Source organism: Gadus macrocephalus, chromosome 18 (assembly GCF_031168955.1).
Source record: "Gadus macrocephalus chromosome 18, ASM3116895v1".
NCBI classification, from domain to species: domain Eukaryota; kingdom Metazoa; phylum Chordata; class Actinopteri; order Gadiformes; family Gadidae; genus Gadus; species Gadus macrocephalus.
The window spans coordinates 13,404,261-13,428,555 of record NC_082399.1 but is presented as its reverse complement, the minus strand read 5'-3'; the positions used below and the strand labels follow the sequence as shown (position 1 = coordinate 13,428,555).

The 24,295-nt window shown below is 43.1% G+C and overlaps 2 protein-coding genes across 5 annotated transcripts in view; both read right to left on the bottom strand.

Moving 5' to 3' along the window:
* The window catches only part of LOC132446050 (ATP-citrate synthase-like), a 30,383-nt gene extending 24,588 nt beyond the window's left edge, over positions 1 to 5,795 (bottom strand). For all 4 annotated transcript variants that reach the window (XM_060036122.1, XM_060036123.1, XM_060036124.1 and 1 more), the window contains exons 1-2: positions 5,638 to 5,795; positions 2,322 to 2,505 (exon numbers count right to left, since the gene is read on the bottom strand). In XM_060036122.1, coding sequence (XP_059892105.1) covers positions 2,322 to 2,480 — 159 coding nt within the window. In that variant the 5' untranslated portion in view covers positions 2,481 to 2,505; positions 5,638 to 5,795. The remainder of the gene's footprint in view (positions 1 to 2,321; positions 2,506 to 5,637) is intronic.
* Positions 5,796 to 6,213: 418 nt separating this feature from the next.
* Positions 6,214 to 24,083, bottom strand: LOC132446055 (dnaJ homolog subfamily C member 7-like). The gene is made up of 14 exons (XM_060036151.1): positions 23,933 to 24,083; positions 22,548 to 22,636; positions 18,451 to 18,575; positions 17,392 to 17,505; positions 16,891 to 16,965; positions 16,654 to 16,772; positions 16,093 to 16,246; positions 15,323 to 15,487; positions 13,915 to 14,006; positions 13,476 to 13,549; positions 12,977 to 13,123; positions 12,426 to 12,587; positions 9,354 to 9,452; positions 6,214 to 7,913 (listed from the first exon to the last, which is right to left on the bottom strand). Exons 1-14 carry the CDS (start codon positions 24,058 to 24,060, stop codon positions 7,876 to 7,878), a joined length of 1,581 nt encoding a protein of 526 aa, XP_059892134.1. The 5' UTR covers positions 24,061 to 24,083; the 3' UTR covers positions 6,214 to 7,875.
* Between the last annotated feature and the right edge of the window lie 212 nt (positions 24,084 to 24,295).

Below are 24,295 nucleotides of genomic sequence, written 5' to 3'. Positions count from 1 at the left end.
CCCTACCTGAACCTAAATGACCATGTCTCTTTTCATTGTAACCCCTACCTGAACCTAAATGACCATGTCTCTATTCACTGTCTAACCCCTATTTGCTCCTTAAAGGTCCCATGACATGCTATTTTATGTATTCTTTAATATAGGTATTAGTGGGCAACTAACACAGTATTCAAAGACGTTCCCTAAATTCAGCCGTGGTGCAGAGTTACAGCCACTCCGAGCCAGTCGCACATTGAGCTTCCCCCAAATGCGCTGTTTCGGTGGGCGTGTCAAGGAGGAGGGTGGGGGTGTGGCCCTGAGCAGCTTGCAGCCACCATGCGCTCTGTTTACAGTGGATGTATCGCAATGGCGAGCCGCACACAGCCTTTAGCCGTGTTCTGTAAATATTCTAGAACACACGGGAGTCCTGGAGCTCTATATCTAAATATTATCATATAGCCTACACAGATATCTATATCATATAATATATATTATCACGGCCAAAAGCTGTGTGAGCCGATATTATGAATCTCAAACGACCGCGTTGGGTTCTCCGACGTTCCTGGTTCTTCAACGTCCACATCAATGTGAATACACACACTAACGCAAGTGTTTCTTGTCGGTTCTTTGACGTGTCTTGTATTTCCACAACGAGACTGTCGTGGGGGTTATCTGAGCCATGGTTGAGAAGGAATTGGGGGAAAGGAACTTTGATTTGACTCGCTGAAGTACATGAACTGCGACATGCCGCCGGTTGCCGCGAGGCACCATCGCCCGGCAGCGGGCAGCCGGCAGCAGGCAGCGCGCGGTTCAGTCTACTTCAGGTTGATGTGAAAGTGGAAGAACCAGAGACGTCGCAGAACCCGACAAAGTCGTTTGTGATTCATAATATCGTCTGGAGGCGCACACAATATGTTATATGATATAGATATCTATGTATATGATATTATTTAGATATAGAGCTCCAGGACTGTAACGCAAGTGTTGTACACTTCCTTGTTATTTGGATAACCGTTCTGCTGTTGGTGTGACGTCGGACTCTCGTATCTGGTATTTCTACAACGAGACTCGTATTGGGGGTTATCTCAGCCAAGGTTGAGAATGAATTGGGGGAAGGAACTTTGACTCCCTCAAGAACATGAACCACGACAAGGAGGAGAAAGGGATCTTTGCCGGGCAGCGCTTATGCACCTCCGCCTCCGGCGGTGGTCCCTCAGCGGGGCTCAAGCGGGAGACATTCGCCGCCAACAATCCCTTTCTCCTCCATGTCGTGGTTCATGTTCTTGAGGGAGTCAAAGCCAAAGTTCCTTCCCCCCAATTCATTCTCAACCTTGGCTGAGATAACCCCCAATACGAGTCTCGTTGTAGAAATACCAGACGTGTTATGCGCCATCACACCACCAGCAGAACGGTTATCCAAATAACAAGGAAGTGTACAACACTTGCGTTACAGTCCTGGAGCTCTATATCTAAATAATATCATATAATACATAGATATCTATATCATATAACATATTGTGTGCGCCTCCAGACGATATTATGAATCACAAACGACTTTGTCGGGTTCTGCGACGTCTCTGGTTCTTCCACATCAACCTGAAGTCGACTGAACCGCGCGCTGCCTGCGGCCGGCTGCCCGCTGCCGAGCGATGGTGCCTCGCGGCAACCGGCGGCATGTCGCAGTTCATGTACTTCAGCGAGTCAAACCAAAGTTCCTTTCCCCCAATTCCTTCTCAACCATGGCTTAGATAACCCCCACGACAGTCTCGTTGTGGAAATACAAGACACGTCAAAGAACCGACAAGAAACACTTGCGTTACAGTGTGTGTATTCACACACACACACACATGTGGCGCTCGCACGGTCGAGTCTCATTGGCGGGCCAACGTCTCTGGGCGGGCCAGGCAGAGTAAGGGGAGGAGCTGAGATTCCTCATGACGTCATGAGCACAGATTTCCAAATCAGCGCGCTTGAGCCTCCGTTTTTTCAAAGGCGAGCAGAACAGCTAGTGCTCGTTTTACACCAAACGCAAGTTTTAGCCACTGGGGGACCATAGGCAGGCTAGGGGAACTCATATTTATGTTAGAAAACCTCATAAATTGAGATTTTCATGTCATGGGACCTTTAATGACCCGTCTCTGTGTTCACCGTCTGACCCCTACCTGCTCCTTAATGACCCGTCTCTGTGTTCACCGTCTGACCCCTACCTGCTCCTTAATGACCCGTCTCTGTGTTCACTGTCTAACCCCTACCTGCTCCTTAATGACCCGTCTCTGTGTTCACTGTCTAACCCCTACCTGCTCCTTAACGACCCGTCCCTGTGTTCACTGTCAAACCCTTACCTCGGTGAGCAGCCAGGGGTGCTCCTGGGTGAGGCGCTCCCAGTCCGTCTCCGTGGTAACGTTAGCATAGCGGAAGCGGTTCTGCACAGCAGCGGCGGTGCAGATGTACTTGTAGAGGAACTCCTTCCCCGTCTGCTCTGAGATGGCCTTGGCGGACATGACAGCGCTGGGTGGCACGAGGGACCTGGAGATAGAGATCAGAGTGTTTTTAACCAAGTTGACTTGAAGCTCGCCAACCAACAGAGTCCTTGCAGCGACAAAGGTTAAACATCTCTTTCAACCTACAGGTCAGTCTACACAGACACAAAGCCCATAAAATGTCGGAACTTTAATTATTTGTATTTAACATCACAACAGCAGCAAGGTGTTTGGCAAGAGCTTGTCTAGAGACACAACATTAATGAGGATTATAACCGCAAAGGCTGTTCGGCTGTTTGCAAAGGTAAACTGCCACAAAAACCTTGGGACTGTTCCAGAAGTGTGGTATACAAACATGAGCCGTTAGGCTAGCCTTGGTTGGCCTGAACAAATAGCTTAATTGCAGAGTAGACGTGACGGCCAGGAAGATTTCATTGCGCTGTACTTTGCTGTGGGATTAAACAAATGAGGACGCAGACGAATGCATTAGTACTGCTGCCCGAGACAAAATACCTTTTAAAATGAGACCTTTACCAACAACGTAATTACATATGGACAGCAAGTCCAGGCCAATGATGAATTCATTAGTGGTCAGCTTTGGGACAATTAGGTATAGGGATAGGTATTCGGGGGGGCTGATCACTCTATGAAACCACAAAAAAACAACCTCCAAAACAAGGTTAATAATGCAAGTATTATTGAGTATACAGGATCCTTCCATTCAGATCAGTCATTCAAGTCAGGGTCTGATGCCAGTTCCTCTTTCTCTGTACAATTCTACTTCTTTCAGCAGCCTAAAACTGCACGCTAACAACATTCAAGGTGTTGGCTGGATCCTAGCATGAATAATTGTACCGTTTTATCAAGGGACTAGGCTGTAACTACACATAATCATACATTGCCACTGGTTAAACCCAAAATGTGTTACCAATGGTAAGTATAAGTGAATAATCGGTTTAATGCATTGATTAGTGGAGGTTCTAATTGTTGATAAATATCAAATGTAATAATTGAATAACTTAAGCATTTATGTTGTCATCCCGGTCTATTTAAAATAAATGGAGATTTGACAATACAATTATGACCATTTATCTTTCCATGAACCGGATACTGTTGCATTGTGTCCTTCCATGTCCTCTTACGTAATATAGTATTGGGAGGTGCAAGTTCAAATATTTTTCATGACACCACCAAACTTTCTTTGGTCAATAAACTATAGCCTTTGGATACATACACATATAATTAAACGTACCCTACAGACAGAGGCTGACTCTTAAAGTTTTACCTTTTTGTTGGATCAAGCAGAAATTCTGATTTGTGAGACTTGACTATGGTTCAATATTTAGCTCAAATATTGAATGCCAGGTAGTGCACAACAAAGATATGTGAGATGGGATCTGGGTATCAGCAAAGTATTGTTGCATTATAAAAAAAAATTGGAATATGATGTGTTACATGCAGACTATAAAATATGTTGCATGTTATCCAAGCCAAGACAATTATAGTAAAATGGCAATGACCTCACAATTCAATTTAGATATGACAATGTTGAGTCCAGAAGAGCAGGTCAGGTAATAAGAACGGTTATTTTTTTGTGCAATTACAGATACTGCTAGATATCTTGATTTGATTGTACAGCTACAATAATAGATCCCAATCACACGCACACACACACACACACACACACACACACACACACACACACACACATACAGTCGTACTTGCAGTGTTGACATTCCACCTCTGACATTGCAGATTGTTGTCAGACCAGCTGTGCAACCTTATCACTGCCAAAAGTCTGCCTCGCTCTCACCCAAGTTAATTGCTAATGGTCTGCCTCCCCACTACTGAAACTTCAAATTGAACGTTACATACAATAAATGAAAACTTGTTTAACACACACACACACACACACACCTTTACCTGTTCGTCTCATCATGCATTCGATTTGAGAGATGGTTTATGAAAGGACAAAACAAAAGGATGGCCACATCCCCACAGAACGAGTAGGGCAGCCAAGCGCTGTCCTAGACGTCAACACCCATTATCCCTCCAGATGTCAAGAGTATTTGGCCAGCAATAATCCATGAAACAAATCCATTGTCTGTGTGCATTTAGCCGTGTAAAATGTCGGACGTTGCGCTCTCCCACTGGCTGACCATCCGCATTGACCTCAGACATAAGACCAGGGCACTTTACTCATCTTCCCAACTTCAGGAGGACTCTATGGCATCTTCCAAGTTCAGGTTAACGATACGATACAGCATAAAAAAAAAAAAACTGTTAGTAGCCCATTACCCGCACCGTATGGGACGGAAACCTTCCCAAGTTATAACAAACCTGTCAACTATTATCTTAAATACTTGGCAGGAGAAAGATAGGTTTAAAACGTCTGAGGAATAACCAACTCTGACGAACTAAACCGATTTAACATTATGTTTATGAAAGCCGAAATAGTCAGAAACCCTGATGAAATAACTGCAGATGTAATCTATATTCAGGCCAGTGTTGGTTTAAACTAGTAAACATAACATGCATACGTTTTTGCTGCGTTGGAGTCTTGGAGATGGGCAAATCCAGGGGTGAGGTTAGAGATGGTTACGTTTAGTCATAAGGTTAGAGATGGGTACGTCTAGGAGTCAGGTTAGATATGGTTTGGTTTAGTCATCGGGTTAGAGATGGGCAAGTCCAGGAGTCAGGTTAGAGATGGTTTAGTTAAGTCATAAGGGTAGAGATGGTTCAGTTTAGTCATCAGGTTAGATATGGACAGGTCCATAGGTCAGGGTAGAGATGGTTTAGTTAAGTCATACGGTTAGAGATGGCTAAGTCCAGGAGTCAGGATAGAGATGGAATAGTTAAGTCATCAGGTTAGAAATGGTTCAGTTTAGCTACTAGGTAGTGTGCCATATGATTAAGGTTAAATGACATTTAGTAGTTAAACGTTGACAGTCAAGCCTAGGCATCAGTTTAGAGATGGTCAACTTAAAGTTAAAATTCGAGATGCATCACAGTGACGTTAACCCTGTCTCACTGCGATGAGAGTGGATGCTACCATTAGCCTAGCTTAGCAATGAACTATGCAGTCAGGCTGGGGAACTTCCCAGGCTCTCATCTCACAGCAGCAATAGACTGAGAATTGAACAAGTCGTAAAAAAAAATACAAATAAGAAAACATTACCTTGTGTATTAACGTTATCACTTTGGGTTATATAAGCGATAGGGGCAAAGGTGTCGCGTCCTCTTGGCTATCCAGACGCTAATGAAACACGCCAGTGGGTCGCACCATAATCTGGCGACCGATGACACGTCCGCCGTGCGAGCCCATTGGCTGTGACGCAAACACGTGCAATATAAGCCACGCCCCCTGTCTTTATAATAAGAGACGACCCTGTCAAACACAAATAGAATGGAGCACTTCCTCTAGTCACAAAATATACTAATGTATAAAGGAGTGTGAATTAGCTTTAACAAAGCGAGAAGAAAGTCTTATTTGTCAATATAAAATCGGCAATTTCTTTTTTTCATATTGCCCTGAAAAATTAAGTCACACACTTATATGCATATATGTATATACAAAAACAAGTTGAGAATGTATAAAATAACAAGAAACAAACAATTTTTTGAATCTTTCTCTATACTGTAAAGTTTATGCATTATCCTGTATTACGAAAGTTAACCTGACGATGGATACCGATATTTCTAGAGCAAACCAAGTTCCACACAAAGACCAGGGCATAAAAAAAACCGCACGATGTTACAGTAAAAGAAAAGTTTATTTTTTCCAAGAGAATAAAAGCATTGCATGTTTCTACAGAACAACACTGATGTGTTTAAAATCGTAACACAGATCAGCGATGGAACCACATCGATTCCACCCAATAACATTATACTTGGAGGTGGGATGACCGCTTGGGATTGGCGGGACAAACCAAACGTGCATGACGGGTAGGTTTTTACCAATAGTGGGCTCGTCCGAGGATGATTCACTTAACGACAGTCTAACTGATTGGCGGGGGCTGGGGGGGGGTAATCATTCGAGGTGCTTAAAAAAAAACCACAAAAAAAAAAACAGGGTTCAGGCGTGTGGGTAGGTAAGGGGGGAGGAGACGTTTCAGCTTGCAAGATGACATTACTGGTTCAGTCAGGAGAACATGTATAACCTGACCAGTGCCTTGTAGAGAACAACAAGACCGGTTCCGTCATTTAAAACAAAAGGATCATTTGAGCAGGAACGCGGCCTTTTGGTGTACAGAGCTTTGTATGGCCTCAGAAAAAAAACTACTAGAGGCTGCCACTGAAGCCATCTCCTGGACACGAGTTTGGCTCGTTTTCAGAAACAAAAATATAAAAATCAACTACGAGGACAAAGAAGAGATTTCAATTTCAGCCGAATTAAGACGAAAGCAAAATGCAGAAAGGTCAAAAGAAAGGGAAGGCCATACATTGTGGCACTGAGCTGTCTTCAGTGTGAATATACATTAAATATAAATAGGGACATTAAACACAGAAGAGGATCCTAAATACCGATCTCGTTTACATTCCAAAAAAGCCTGAATCGATACTAGACACATAACCCTGCAGTTTGATCCTGCAGTCTGCAGGAAAACAAACAGTCAACAAGCATACCCCACACACACACACACACGCACGCACAAACTCTGACACCCCACACATGCACACGCACACGGGCAGTGGGGGTTTCCCCGATAATATGAAGTCCAGTCAGTTTAGAAAGAGTCGAGTGAAATTAAAAGTGAAAACATCCGTAAATTTGGTCTGATCAAGTATAGAGCAGCAGTTTTACTAATTTAGAATCTGTCCCCAGTTTAACAAAATAAATGAGGAAAGCAGTAGTATTATTTTGGCAACCGCATAGGTAAACTTAAACTCGACCACATATATGGCAAGACATCAACCGGGCACAGGCATGACCTCAACCTGTGGTATGATCTCACCCAGACACTGGTATGAGGTCACACAGACTCTGGCATGACATCCTCCCAGAGTCAAGTGTGACATCATCCCAGTATAGTGTGACATCATCCCAGAGTGTGGTGTGACATCATCCAAACCCTAGCGGGACCTCATCCTGTGCTTTAGTGAAGTAAAGCATCACCTCCGTAGAGTTTGTTCATTTTTCTTTTAAAAAGCCCTGCACCACACGTCAGTAATGATGTGATGATGAGTCCGTAGGAGCAGAAAACGGTGACCCTTGACCCCAGCCAGGACACAGGAACGACAGAGGGAGGGGGGGGGGGGAGGGAGTCCTCAAAGAAGTGTGCACAGGAATAGAAGGAGTTTAGAAAAAAAGAAAGAAAGAAAACCCTGGGAGAAAGAGATCCGTCGGAGAAGTTTGCGAATCAGACTTCATACTGTCCACGGCAGGGTCACGGCGACGTCACACGTTCCTTCAGCGCTAACCAAACTGGAAGAAGAAATTACCAGGACCGGCATCTGTGGAACAGAAAAGGGTGATTAGGTCTGGGCGATTTATCCTGAAAGTACTTCCTTCTTCTTATAAACGAATGGACCATCTTCAATTAAACCTCGATTCTTTTCAGTTATTCTCTAAACAAACCAAAAGTGACAAAATGTTTACCGGTCTAGAAGAAACAGTCTGCAAGTTCAGCATCAAGTTTAATACCTTTAGCCACCAAGAGCTGTCTCCAGCGGTGAAAAGCAACACAAATGTTGCAAAATGTCCGATCGCCTGCCACCGGGCCCTTTCTGCCCTTAAAGAGTGACTGTTGAAGATGCTGCTAATGCAGTAGATTTGTAGCCTGGAAATCCAGACACATCTAGAAAGCTGTAGTCAGGCAACGAGAAATGAAAATGGCACAACTCGAGGGAAGGCACCAAGCAAGCATTTTAAAATATCACTGCGCTCAATTGGATAACACTACGACCAATCAGAATAATACAAGGGGGGGACGTATCCAGAGCCCCATACTCTAAGCTACCAGCGAAGCTAACCGAGAGACAAGAGTCTAACCGATTTGACTCTTGCCGTATCTGGTCGGTAAAACAGCAAAAATGTCCTTGCAAAGGAAAGCTTCTTTTAGAGGAAAAGCCTAATTTAACTATTTTATTGTAATCAGCCAAAGCCATTTCAAAAAAAATTATCGGACTGATTCTGTAGCAGCGCTGGTGTCATCCGTTTAGTTTGTTTCTGGCCCGCCTATATGAGATACACCGATGTCATTGGTTAATGTTCGGATCTCGGTTCAATCTGGACTGAAAGTCAAAGCAAAAGTTTCTTCCCCCAAATTCCTTCTCCACCATGGCCGAGATAACCCCACTACGAGTCTTTACTTAAGTACCAGAGACTTCCGAGAACCCGACGCAGCCTTTAATTCATAATATCATCCGGAGCCTTTCACAGCTTTTGGTTTCGATATTATATTATATAGATACCTACATATTATATATTATTAAACTAGTAGAAAGTAGAAAATTACGTTTTTTTCACTCACGTTAATGCCTGAAGGAGATGGAGAAAGCCATCGAGAATTTTTCAAACACAAAACCAAGGCAAGTCTCGGCTCCCGCTTGAAAAACCCAGTTGACCATAAAAATACTTGATACGTACAATATTTTATGTATCTCACACAGCTATTTCGGAGATATAGCGGGTTTTCGATATAACGCACAGCCCTTACTCTACGCAGATTATTATTTATTTTTTAAATAGTGTTCAAAAAACTGAAAACTGAAACTTGCTCTTACAAGCAAAACAAATCCGTTGAGGCTGGTTTTGTGGTTCAGCCATTTCACACCGTAGGAAAGTAAATTGAGGAATGTTACTATCCAGTTAACCGAAGCAATGTGATAGCATTAATTTAGCATAAGAGATATGACAGCAGTGCTAAACTAGGTCCTAACAGCTGCACATACTTGGGCTTGACTCAAAGTTGTACCCTCCTCCTCCTCCTTGTCCTTGTCCTTGTCCTTGTCCCCCGAAGAAGGCCCTGAAGATGTTGTTGGCATCAAAATCTGGATAAAGAAACGAATGCACAAATCGAAGATTTAATGAATATTCCTATGAACAATAATTTGGATAAATTTGATCAAATAGACCAGCACAAACTTTGCCACAAAAGCATGAAATTATTTTACGGAGAAGAGAACACAAAGTACTCATTGTGTATAAGGGGTGGTGCTGCACCCTAAAAATTTACCTTTTGGGTTCAGTTGGGATTTGTACAATGTCTATTAAGTGCTGAATATGGTTAGCCTTGGAATATTGGAGTGGGGTACAGCCCTAACAGGGTAGAAAACATTTTGGGCCTTGATAAATGAATTCATCTTCATTTCTTTTTAGGAAAAGGCAGGGTTCTAGTACTGATAGAATGTGGTAGATCAGGTGGGAAAACAAGCTCTTCCGGTTCATGAAATGCTGTCAAATTCCATCACTTCAAAGACGTCTCCCAAAGCGGATCACAGTCCAATGGGAGAGCATCTTTAGGGCACCACTGCAGTTTGATGTCCACCTAGCTGGCAGGCGAGGCTGCTTTGGCAAACAACTCGGTTACAGTGTCTAGCTAACCTAGCCACATTTTGGATTCATTCCAAATGAATTCATGAAATTGCTATACGTTAGAAAGGTTTGTTACAGTGCAGTAGATTAATACAAACCAAAGAGTAGTTTGTTCAGTTATTGTTTGAAAAAAGGGGATGACAATTTTGTGAACCATTATCCGCAGTTAAATTATTTGAAAAAAAGACAAATTGAAAACCCTATGGAACATGGTCGCATTGGGTGTGCTCAAAGGATTCTGAGAACCAAACAGGCCTTAACCTACCTTCTCCCTAATGACATGCAGCACTATATCAATAGCTAAATATGTAGAGCTAAATAAAAGATAAGTCATAAATAGTCATTGTAAATATTCTGATAGAAGGAAAAGATGTGAAAGTGTGGAATCCATCTCTGCCAAAGTTAACCACCTTCTCCCTAATGACATGCAGCACCAATCACTGCAAACTATATCAATAGCTAAATATGTAGAGCTAAATAAAAGATAAGTCATAAATAGTCATTGTAAATATTCTGATAGAAGGAAAAGATGTGAAAGTGTGGAATCCATCTCTGCCAAAGTTAAATGCCTTAACGTTAAGGCGATAAATACACAGCAGTGTTTAACTTTCTGGCTTCGATTGCCATGTCGCACTTTGTTGCAAATTCAAGAATTCAGAGATTCAGGTCAGGAAAATCACGATGACCATAGAGTATTATTTAACCATTTTAAGACTCAATGTGCAAAGAAATGAATTAATAAACCTCAACATATATTAGGGGTGTGACGAGATCTCGTGCCACGAGATCTCGCGAGATTAAACTCGACGATATTACCCGTTGCGTTAAAAATCGGTCTCGCGAAATTTGTGAGCTATCCAAACTTCTATTTGTGGCCTGTAGGGGCAGTAATGCGCCTTTGCTACGTCTAGCCTGCCAGAACCTAACGAAGGAGAAGGAAAAGAAGAAGAGGAGGAGAAGGAGGGGAAGCAGGGGAAGCAGCCATAGGCAGCCAGAATGACGTCGGAAAATACCCGTAATACCGTCGAAGATGCCCCTGCCACTTTTCAATCATTTGTTTGGCAACATTTTGGGTACCCGGCGGAAATGATGAATGGCAGTAGAGTGACTGATACGACACTTGCCAAGTTGTCAGTGACATACTTGGTCAGACTCTGTTTGCACTATTTGCACTCTGTATTGATGGAGTAGAACTTTGATTTGGTTTCGCACACAATATTGTTTGCACTTGAAAAATGAGAATTATTTAATTAAATTTATTTTACTCCAACTTTAATAAATTTTAGTTTTAGTTTCAATTTCATGCATGTAAAGAGTTATAAAAAACATTTCAAAATGCTTGTGCAACTCGGTTAAATAAAAGTCTGTTGGTCCAGTCATATTTATTGTCATTGTAATTTTCTTAAAATCTCGTCTCGTCTCGTTCTCGTGAACCGAATATCGTGTCTCGTCTCGTGAGCTGAGTGTATCGTCACACCCCTAACATATATGCATAAAGACTAAAACAGTCTCAATAATATAACAAACTGTTAATAATGTCTACCGTAACAGTCTTATGTAGACATTAGGGGTGTGAACGGTTACAAAATATTGTAAACGGTTACACAACCCCTTTTTTTTTCGTGTACACGGTTAACCGTTTTAAGCGGACAGCAGTCGCGCTATACGACCAATGGAGGGTAGAGTTTAGATCGAAAATCAAGCTTTTGGCCTTGATATTATATATACAAATATTATATTATATTATATATATAGAGCTCCGGGAGTCGCAAACGGCAACATTCACTTTCTCCTCCGTGCTGCAGTTCACCCCGGACTGCACTGCACTGAGTTTGACGGTTGAACGCTGATTGGCTGTTACAAATTCTCGTGAACGCGCTCGCCTGTGCACGGCAAAAGTGTGGCGTGACAAATCAAAACTTGTCGCCGGTTTTCTCTCGCGAAAAATTCGCCCGATACGCGTCTCTGCGTTCACTTTGTATGGGATCTTGTCGCCCCGTCGCGTTTGGTGTGAACATACGGTTGAGGCCAGCACTGGAACCGGGAACTTACACGTTACATGACGTAGCCTAATGCCCGGTGTTCAGTTACCCAACATTTATCGCGTGCATTTATTAGCTCCTTAATGTTGTCCAAGTGGAACATTTGTAGCTTTATTAATCGCTAAATAAATAGCATGTGTTATTTTTGATTATTATTTTTTTTTTTTCGGTTTTCGTTTACTGATTTTTCCTAAACGGTTATGATTTACTAACCGGTTACACGTGTACACGTGTACCCGGTCACACCACTAGTAGACATTATCATGTACATATTTTCTATGTTCGATCTTTCATCATTCCAGTACCATCTAAAAGTACCCTCTGAAAAAGACAGACTCTGCAACTGCCGCATTCAACTGGGATGACTAGTGGCAAGAGATATCTGACCTCCTCCTCCGCCTCCACAGCCACCGTCGTCGTCCAGGTCATGGCCGCTGTCGTAGCGACACTTCTTCTTAGGGTCCGACAGCACGGTGAAGGCCTCGCCCACCTCCTTGAACTTCTTCTCCTCCTCCTTCTGCACCTCTGTCGTGGCGGCGCTGTGGCGGTCTGCCCGGGAAACGCAAGATGTTGGGAACGTTACTCAACGTTGACCAACGACATGCCTCACAGCCTAACCTCAACCCCTGCACCTTGAGACACTAGTCGCTCAACCAGTGTCACCCCAGTCGCTCAACCCCTCATAGCTCAACCCCTCATAGCTCAACCCCTCATAGCTCAACCCCTCATAGCTCAACCCCTCATAGCTCAACCCCTCATAGCTCAACCCCTCATAGCTCAACCCCCCATTCCAATTCCTTCATCCAAAACCATAACCCATGAACCTTAAGCCTAACCTCCAACCCCTATCGAGCACTGTACGAGTGTACTGTACGAGTGTACTGTACGAGTGTACTGTACGAGTGTACTGTACGAGTGTACTGTACGAGTGTGCGTACCCGGATGGTGCATGAGGGCTCTCTTGCGGTAGGCCTTCTTGATCTCGTCGTCGGTGGCGTTTTTGCCGATGCCGAGCACCTTGTAGTAGTCTTTCCTCTTGCTCTTCTTCAGCTCCAGCTGGGCAGCCTTCAGCAGCTGCTTGTGTTCTGAACACACACATGATATATGAAACTGGGCTCCGTGTTGGTCCATGGACTTCCATCCACTGGACTTAAATGACATTACAGGTACTCTGTCCTGGAATGGAGCTTGAATGTCTATGTTTAATGAATGTATGTTTTTAACTAGCCGCGTGCCTAGGGGCTATACATGAAAAGTAGCCTCTTCAGCTTACTCTGGCAAATGGGAGCAGTTTCAACTATAATCCAGTAGTCACATACTCTTGGTTAGAACAGGCTTCTGGAGTACGGTAGACATGGCATCTAGCCATGAAGCTAGAACGTCACACAGTACACACACAGTAACACTCAACCTTCCATGGTATCATTGACACCTTACCTTTAGTTTTCTCTGTCTGGTAAACTTTTTCGTAGTCCCGCACCGCGTCGTCATACTGTTCAGTGTCTGTGTAGCTGGAAGGAAATCACAAAAGTACCAAAGTCAGATTTATTTATTTTTGCCAGCAAGCACAATTTCACGTTGACCACAGCATTGCAAACACATAGTTTTAAACCAATCAACATTTACCGGTAAAATCAATTTTCTGGTTAGTGTATGCACAACGCATCCAACTAAAGAGAAAAGCACTTTACCATGCCAGGACAGATGCAAAATATGCATTTCTTTATTTTCGCATCTAAAATAGAATTTCTTGCCGTTATAACTCGGCAATCTCCCCGGAGGCTATTTGCATAAACCAGGTTTATGCAAATAAACCTGGACACCCAGGTTGGGCAACGCTGCACCTAAGACGGTAACCATCAGCTGGTTAACGTACCACTGGGCTCGTCTTAAGTAGGCCTTGATGTACGTGGGGTCCAGCTTGATGGCGCTGGTACAGTCCTCGATGGCTTGATCCAGTTTAGTCAGCTGGTGAGAACATCAAATCCGGTTTAGAAACAGGCTCTTAGGATGTCGTCCGATGCAACAGGTTATTTAACGTATGTAACATACAGTATATACACCGTAGACTAGAGTCCTCCAGACACATCAACGGTTCTTTCAAAGCACAATTCAGTTTTCGATATTTGTAAGCCAGCGGTGGAAACACTTCACTACACTACGATGATGGTGCACAGACGGACTCCTCTGAACTAGCTGATTCAATGGAGGAACATGCAAACAGTGGGAGTTCATTGAAACGATGTATTGTTGCATTGCTGGCTTTAGTACAAGCCTTGTGAACCTCAAATAAGGTGAAAACGCAGAGGCAGAACCCTATAGATTGAGGAATTAAGCAATCCAATTATTTACAAATTAGATCCTAGCTAGGATGTTTGGCAATGGCACCTACTGGAATGGGATGTTTACTTAATTGGATACCATCGGAAACCTACAATTGGAAATAATCCTAGCCCAGTTGTGTCCCGCCTTATTTGGAAAATGACCGTCTGTCCCAGACCTTAACGCTATAACCATACCAGCCTGGTCTCTCTTTACCCTTATCTCCATAGCCTTATTGTAGGCTTGTTCCAATGTACCATTCCTTAACTCAATAACCTGACCTTAACATAAACGTGAAAACCAATAACCATAACTCACGCCACAAGATTCCTGACCTCATATCCCTGGCCCCTTACCTTAACTCTAGGATTGCAACTATTAAATGATTAAATCAATAAATCGATTAACTGTTCAAATAATGAGTTACCAGACGTTTGCTGCCTCATGCTTCAGAAATGCAAAAAAAATGGTTCATGAATCAAGTTTAAAACATAATTCTTAGCAGAAGGTGAAGAAATAGCTGCGTTGCCGTTATGTCAAAGGCATCTATGTATTGTGTTGAAGAGATATTTACTTAGGTAGGTAGTAGCTAGCCCAGCTAGCACCGACCAGTACCGTCTCGTAATACCACTTTGTACCCCAAGAGGGCACCGTCACTGCGGCGTCCTGCGGCCCTCAGTCCAACATGAGAGGATGACAGTATTCTAATCTCTTGTACATTATAAATGATAGAAATAAAAGCAAAACAAGAGTTAACATTTGTGTTGCTTTTCACCGCTGGAGACAGCTCTTGGTGGCTAAAGGAATTAAACTTGATGCTGAACTTGCAGACTGTTTCTTATAGACCGGTAAACATCTGATATTTGACGATCATAAATCACATTAATGACAATGAAATTAAAACTTAGTGTCAGCCCTACTTGACTCCATGACCCTTAGCTGCCTGGTCTCCCTTCATCTACCTTAACTCCTGCGGTTCCTCTGTTGCAGTACAGCTTGGCGTTGGTCTTGATGTTGTTGGGGTCTATCGTCAGGGCTTCTGTGTACAGGCGGTAGGCCGCCTCGTAGCTGCAGTCCTTGAAGGCCTGGTTCCCCTCCTCCTTCTTGGCCTTCAGAGCCTTGGCATTCTGGAGGCACAGGAGAAACCAAGATAAGTCACTCCATCTACAAAGTTCTGTCCAGTCCTCCTTCAGTAGACAACACGCGTGTCCAAAATTGACTAACAAGAGAGGCTGAGAACAAATACAATCAAAGGATCCAATCAAAATTGGGGTTTACAGAACAACTAAAAACATATAGTGCTGCACAGCCTACCCTAAAAAACAACCAGACAGTACAAAAATCCAAGGATAGTAATTCAAGAGTTAATGTACCATTCAGAAGCCTCTTCTAACCACTGATAGGCCAAGGTTGCCTACAGTCAGATTTGGCTATGAGCAAAAACCGCACCGCCTCTAGACCTGTAGGATACCTTTCCATCCTATATGGTGCTATTATAGCCACCTTAATGCGGTTTACCTATCAATGCATTTCAAGCGAGTAAACACACGTGTCATGCAAGACAAGACGAGCTCTTTAGGTTAGGGCGTGAGGTGCCTCTCTACCCTTGAAGTTGGTCCATCACCTTAGCTGGGGTGATTTGCGCTAATTTTTGTATAGCTTTGGTCTAAATAATAAACATCGACCTAACAGCCGGACCACCAGGGACCACCAGGGACCACCAGGGACGTACTCTGCAGGCGAGGCGGGCCTTCTCGTGGTCGGGGGCCATGCGCAGGGCCTGGACGAAGAACTGCACGGCCTTGTCGATGCAGTCCTCGTAGTAGAGACACAGGCCGCGCACGTACAGGGCGTCAGCGTTGGTCGAGTCTATCCGCAGGATATCGCTGGGGGGCAGAGAGCGGAGGGCGTCTAAAATGAGACCACCTCAGACCTGGGCTGTGGGGGTTCTGATACGTTGACGGTTGGAAAATGTATGTTAATCTGATAGTAACCTAATCGTTCAAGTCAAATATTTGGTGCTTAATGCTTCTAGAATGCTAATATTTAGTGAATTGATCATTCTTAAATGGATACTTTTGTTTTTTCTGGGCTGCTGGTCAGATAAAGTAAGCAAATTCAATACATCACTTTGGACTCCGCTTACGTTTGTTTGGCATTTGCCATTATTATAGACATCTTATAGACTAAATGATGACTCTGAACTAATGAACACAAAGCTGGATCGACCCTAATCTGCAGGTATCAAGGCGAGTCTAGTCCCCGCTCGACCCGTTAAGCCAGCCCTAGTTACCTGGCAACCGACTGGGCCTCGGGGTAGCGTCCCAGCAGGGCCAGACACTCGGCCTTCAGGATCTTGAAGCGGTGACACGCGCTGGCTACGCCCAGGGCCCGGTCCATACAGTACACCACCTGGACGGGACAAGCCATATCGAGTTATAGGGACAGACATCAAGGAGGCTCACCACACTGCTGCTGGGTTACGCCCATCCAGTGAATGGGTTGAGTCTATCTCACAGGGAGAACTTACCTTTCTGAAATCCCGCTTTTCAAAGCCAGATTCTGCAACTCGCTCAAACTCCAATATGGATGATGCGTTCTTGTGCTGAAATAAATAAACAATAGTTCCATAAGTTCCAGGCCATAAGTTCACTCAGTCCTTGAATGATGAAGAATGATGCCCCCATTGAAATTGTAAGCGTCAGACTAATTTATTTAGTAATGGTTGAGTGGCTTTAAATAGAGATGCACCAAAGGCATTCAGAGCGCGAGAACACTTATTAACTTATGGATACCTAAGTACCGCTACTTCACATTCAGTATTGGTACCTGTATTGTTATCGTTACCAGTTTTGGAGCATTTTTAGTGTAAAGGTTGTAAGGCTGAGTGCAAAAAAGTAGTGTACACAAAAGTGAGTAGCTCTCTCCAAGATCCAGCAGCATTTGCTAGAATCGGATGGTGGAAGACAGTGGGTGATGACAGCGGTCTGTGAAGGACAATGAACTGAGTGTTTGACGGGCAAACTCGTACCTCCTGCTGGGCCTGCATGTTTCCAGGCTCCAGCTCCAGAACCTTCTGGAAGCAGCGGCTGGCTGCCATGGCGTTGCCGAGAGACAAGTGGCACTTTCCCTCTCGCAGGTGGCCCTGGGGGGGAGCAAGGACAGGGGGAGGGTTTAAACTTGGAGAGAGGCTTGGGCTGGTGCCAGATATTATGTAGCGCCACGCATCATTTGGGTTGGAGCACTCGGGAGTGTACCAGCGGTCTGCTACTTGGTGCACTTGTATCAGGCCTAGTACATGGTCAACAAGTTTCAGGCAATATTTAAGAGGTTTCTCAACATACACATCCTCAAAAAAGTCTGATTGTATACTCAAAGAAGTCCTTGACATTTGCTTGACATTTCATAACAAATTATTCATAAGGCTGCATAAATCAAGCATTTTAAAATATTACAAGGGTGAAAGAAAGCTGTATTCATTTTGAGATGGGAGTTCAAGAAATTCCTGCGCATGTCTGCTTTGCGTCAATTATTTAGTGAAGATGTAAAAGTTTTAGAACCACAGGTCATTTGGACCATTCATTACATTAGAACGTACTAATGAGACTAAGCTAGTTTAAACCGGCCTGGTATACTGTCTGAGAAATCGTACAAATCAGTATTTAACACTCTCAAACCTTCATCCATTGTTCATAAAAAAGTATTGAGGATGTAGGATTTTCCTTTCATTCAGAATAGAGGGTGTTTCTCTCTGCGTGCTCTTGCATAGCGCTGGTGTTAATTTAAAGCACTCCCATACGTTAACATATAAATATTTGATCAAGATCCAAAAGCGACATGTACACCGAAGGGCTGTCCGAACAGAGTCAGTGTTCGACCACTTAGTGGAGGCAAAAACAGCCAACAGCAATAAGGTGATTTATATATTTTTCCTTTGGAAGTGATACAAAGACAAAACATGTTTCCACCAATTAAACGTTGAAAGATTACTCACTTCATATATTACATTTTTCATGTCGATGTGATCGATTACTTTGGCGAATCGCAGCAGCCATAGTTCACATGCATGCTGTCTGGTATTTGAACACACCTTCATGAAACATTCATCCAGCCGCACGGCCTGCTGGGAGTCTTCCAGAGCCTCTCGGAAGCGACTCAGCATCATCAGCGTGGCTGCCCTGTTGCCGTAGTAACTGGCATTTTTGGGGCAGGCATCTTGACAAAAAAAAAGGTGGGTCAAACAAAGAAGAAAACAATGGTAGTCATCATCTTAGGCAGAGTGTAAAGGAAACCTGGTGGAAATAAAGATTGACCCAGTACATCATAACTCAAAATGTATTATCCACTAGGGGAAATTTGGTTGCAGCCAGGTAACGACATTCAATCCATCATAACAATGCAATGAAAGACAACATACCAGCCGGGACACAGATACAAAAATACAGTAAAGTGACAATATACTAGTACACTAGGGCTGCAACAACGAATCGATAAAATCGATTACTAAAAGCGTTGGCAACCAATTTGGTCATCGATTCGTTGAGTCGCGCGATTAATACGTCACTCGTATACGCGGCACTGTTTACAGCCAGCCGCCGACAGGTTAATGCACGCCCACAGCGAGCTTTAGTGTGAGCGACCACAGCTTGTATTTTGGCCATATCTTAACACTGGACTGTAGGCCTATATAAAAGTGTTGTACCTTCACTGTCTTCGAGTCTGCACCGCGTGCATCAACAGTCATTCAAATCAGCGGTAGAAATCACACAACCGGACAGTGTAGAAAGTCCGGCAGTTAAAAAAATAGTAATCCAGTTTTTAAAATCCATGTTAAAATCAGCAGGATGTAGAGCTAGTTAGCTAAAAAAAAAGTAGCAGTGTCAACTGTGATGTGTTCAGGTCGGCTCAGTAATATGACTGATGTGTGGTTTTCCCAGCAATATAAAATAGAAGAATGGAATTATGACACGTTTAACGTCCTATCTTGAGCTATGATCATCTTATCAGCAATTAAAGCAATAGCACAAGTTCTATTTCAAAAAATAGAAAAGTATCAATAAAGACTTGGATCGTTAAGGAGTCTCGAAAAGGGTATCAATAAAAATTAACAATCTCCTCTCATCTGAGAGAAATTAAGATGATTTAATTAATTTTTATCCGTTAGTATTTACCGGTTAAAGATCTTGTCAGATTAACCGTTAACCATGGACATCCCTTATATACTGTTTATATATAAATGTATATCATACATGTAATATGTTTTTTTTATCATTTAATATAACTTTCAATAGTTCCGGGACGTTGGAGCAATAACCTGGTGTTACTACACTTCAGGCTGCACTGAATTTGAAGTAATGTTCCGTTTTTGAATAAAGATGCGGCAATTACAAGTGTTTTTTTTATCCGATTCATCGATTAATCCAAAAACTTATCGACCGATTCATCGATTATTTAAATAATCGTTAGTTGCAGCCCTACAGTACACTTCATGTGTTGACAAAGACAAGCAAATGGCTGATTGCAGAAAGGGCTTAGTGCAACCATGAGTGCAAATTCAGCCTTCTAATTGCAGTGCTAAAACAAAAGAGTGACATTTTTAGACCTCTGAGTTGGAACTCTATCTTCTACCTGAAAGTGGAAGCTCTCGCTCTCTGAGGGGGCTGGTCAGACCAATATAGCACGGGCCTTCCTTATGACCCGCAGCTCATAAAGGTCAGAGAGCTGTGCTCGGTTCACGTAAACAAGCTGTTCAAGAATCAAGCAGTAACCAAATATTAGTTTTTTTAACAGATTAATCAAGATGCGCGCTGATTTCCTCAAATCAATAATCATGTCCTTTGTCCTTTGAATGTGTGTTTTTAACACACATTCAGTTCAAGGAAAAACACCATGACACAGTCAGCAACGACCAGTCCATGATCAAGTTCGCCCCCCACTTCAGCAGGCTAACATGACCAAGTAATCTGCAAAAAAATTATGACGTGTCTATTCTTAAACCAGCTCTGGCAGCTATTCGTGTAAAGCATATAAAGAAGGGGAGAGTACACTTCAATTTGGGTGAACCAGAGGATGAGCAACGCTTGTTTAAGAGGACACCATTAACACACTGGTAAAAAAGCAATGAACAGAAGTCTGGCATGAGTCAGGGGGCCCTCAAGATGATGATACAGGCAGGTCAGCAGCATCAGGGTGACCTCCTCTACACCTCTGCCAGCTCTATAAGCAAGCTGCAGAGGATCTAAAGACCTATAACTAAAGATCCAAGTGCTACAGTCTAAAATCATTCACAGTCTTTTGTTTTTTACACTTGGCGACAGGGACAATTGACAATTGTCTTTTGTAGCTCAAAATATTCCATTAACATGCAGTGCTGTTCAGCACAGGTGTTCACACAGATCTCATCAGGAGCCGGACTCTTTCTGGTATGCGTGTGCCTAAACGACGCAAATTCAGCCATTAAGTCTTTTCTTAATTCCCTCCCCTTGGTTCCAACACCTCTATAAAAAGCAGCTTTCCTTTGACTAACAAAACTATTTATTTTCACTTTCACTTCGACTATCTTGGTTGGGCTCACAAGAGCCTTAACAAAATGAAATGTAGCTACACACACACACGTTATTCAGTTCATTTATACCGTCTGAGGGATCCCATGAACACTGACGAGTGCACTCGAAGCTGCCCTTAAGGGCCAGGGAACTGTCCTCACCAGCTGCTCCCGCTGTAACACCCCGTGCCCACTGCCTCCGTCAGTTGTCCGTTGCCCATTGACTTTGCATGGGGACGGACGCGCAATGCATTGTGGATCCGTCCGTTCAGTTGGAGCGTTCGCCACCGTCAGAAAGTTGAAAAATGTTCAACTTTTTCGGCAGCGACGGTTCCGTCATCCAATCAGATCGCGTATGCAAATGTAAGCACTGTGACGCGACTCGGGCTCTGACGATACTGGAAAGCGGGAAAGCGGGTCATCTTGCCTCGCAACAAGCAGGAAGAAGCGGGAAGAACCCGGCGAACCGATTTGATTGGCTGACGGATGCATCTGCAAAGACTACTCCCCCATCCGTCAGCCACGCCTTCCCACATCCGTTGACTGACGGTGCAGTGGGCACGAGGCGTAACACAGGCTTATACCTCGCTAGGAGGCGGACTACATTATGTTCTGATGATTCGAGAGGGGGTCCACATTAATAGGACTGTAGCACAAGTCCGATGATATAGATTTCAGTTGTCTCACTTTGAATAGCACTTTCAATATCAGCAGCTGGATTGGTGTTTTTGAGGGGATTCCCCTAAAAATGACGAACATTTGAGGGAATTCCCTCAGGAAGTAGAAGGGCATTTGCTGTTAATGTAACATTACTGCACCATCTGCGGTTTATATACAAGCAAACTCTTCATGCGTTTTCCCAGTCACCTCATAGTTAAGATAAAATAGGACGGAGTCCCAGGGAAGAATCCAGCTCCATATCTTTCAGCCTAGTCTAAGTCAACGCCATGATAGTCTTTCCTGAATTTACGAAGATGGACATTTGCCTGCAGCTCATCCGTATTATTCTTTAAGGAACTGCCCACTGGTTTCATAGATGCACTGGGATGACATTAACTAAGTACATCCGGTCATGGGGTCTGCATCTAGAGTAGATATGCCAAATCCTGTGAATACTGAATACTCAACTTTGGTGAAGGCCCAAAGCAATTTTCAGGATAAAAATGGCTACAAATGAAAAAGGGTTCTCCATTAATCAGTGATCTTACAACCGCAATGATTGGGACGATGACAGTTAAGTAAGGAGTTAAACCCTCAATTAAACACAGAATTCTCAGACACAACACCTGGGCAGCGCACACCTTATGAACTCTAAATCCTGTACATTCGCACCCTACAGCACCAGTGGACTACAGAACTGAACAATGTTTGGCATGAGTTAACATCAGTACTCCTTTACCAGTCAACCAATCCCCAGTACGACCGGTTTTAGACCTGAGCCCGAGTTAAAATATCCCCAGTTGCAGTTGTTCATGTCCCTCCCCAACAGCAGGGTGCTACCTGACGGTACATAACGTTGTGCGTTTTGTATTGCAGCGTGGCAACATTTGACTCCCCAGCAGGAAAGGCTCCTTCTACCCTGGCTTCCCCCACATGAAGGTACTGCCAGTAGTGGCGTTGAGGAATACAAAGTGATGTCTCACCGATGGCCTTGGAATAACAGCTGAACGCCTCAGAGTACGCTTTATTGATGTAGAAGGCATTCCCCTCCTCTTTGAAGACCTCCGCCTCACTGTGAAATAAAGAAGGCAAGATTATAATTTTTATTTGCATAGAAATCAGGTCAAACAATACAATAATGATGATGAAATATCATTATTCCGACAAATATTAAAGACCTGGTAACAATAGATTGTGAGAGTATGCCCATGTCTTCGAAGAATCAATAATACAGAAGGGACATAGTTTCACTGGTACACCAAATACTGCAGTATTTTCTCAATGTTGGGAATGGAAAATTATCCTTCAACAATAAAGTGTACTTAGTTCTACATAAGACATTGACATCATCATGTGCAAGTATATTGTAGTGAGCCGGGTGCACCAATTATTGAACTATAATCATAAAACATACTCAACGCTTATTCATTAACCTCACCAGTGACTCTGAAATGAGGTTCCAAAATCACCTTTGTTTTATTAAACACAAACATTTTAAAGAGTTGACAGTTTATTTTAATGTAAACGAGTAAAAAGTTTGTCACCGTTTGGCTATTTTATTTAGATAGCTTTTAGTGGTTGAGGTAAAAAAAAAATAGTTAAGACCATTGCCTGGAAAGTTCTGGAAGATTGAACCTAGCTCTAGATTGTGGCCATACTTTCCCCGCGTTATGGCAAATTGCTGAACACCTAGATATACCAGAATTTAATGTACACAAGAATCAAAATACACCCATGAAGTTAGCCAAAGACGATTAAAGCACAATGCAGTTGTTTTGTTTTGGAGCAGTTAAGTCTGGAGTGGATGCCACCGTGCTGCATTTTCATAGATACAAGATAAGAGATTATTTTAAAAAGACGGCCAATGACGGTGTCACAACAGCCAGTTATATGCTAATGTATTTAACAAATATTGATGTATTAGGATTAAAAAACACAAACAATGTATAAGGAAACCAATACGAGTACCACAATGTGCGTAGCATCCACAGCAGCAGTCACGTTGATATGGCTAATCTACACAATACGAGTGGTTTTAGATTTAGCTAACAATGAACCAATGTCCTCTCGTCATTTAGCAACGAACATCCTAAACACAAATCCACCCTAAAATGAACCTCAAACCGACCTAATTGTATCCGCAACGTGTTGTGTCTTGCTATCTTTTATAGCTATCTGGTTAGCTTAGCACTACAATTGGCCTCAGCGTTAGCATTAGCATTAGCTTAAGGCCCGGCAAGGAACTCAACTGGGTCAGGGGTCCCCGTCGCCGGTTAACACCGCAGGGCAATATCTGGGTGAAACCCCAAACCGGTTGTAGTTGTGTGTCTAAACCGGATAAATAGATGATATAGATGTGTATCTGTACCGTTCCAGGTCCATTAAATTGAAGATCTGGGACCCCGATTCGGGTTCCATCGGCATGTCGATGTCAACAGCTGCCATCTTGCCGAGAGGAGCCGAGAGAATCCGAGTGACGCTGTTTCCGAGAGCCATGATGAACCGGTTCCTCTTCGACGTAAACGGTCAGTTTTTAGTTATATTTTATTTGTGTATTTTATGTGGCATAAATAACCCTTATAATGCAGATTTCCCCTAATCTACACTTCTGTACCAGTTTGCATTATATTTACGTAATATACATATCTTCAATATACTATACCAGACATTTACATTTTCAAAAAATAAATACAAATAAAGCCGAATATAAATCACAATATTGTTTCATAAA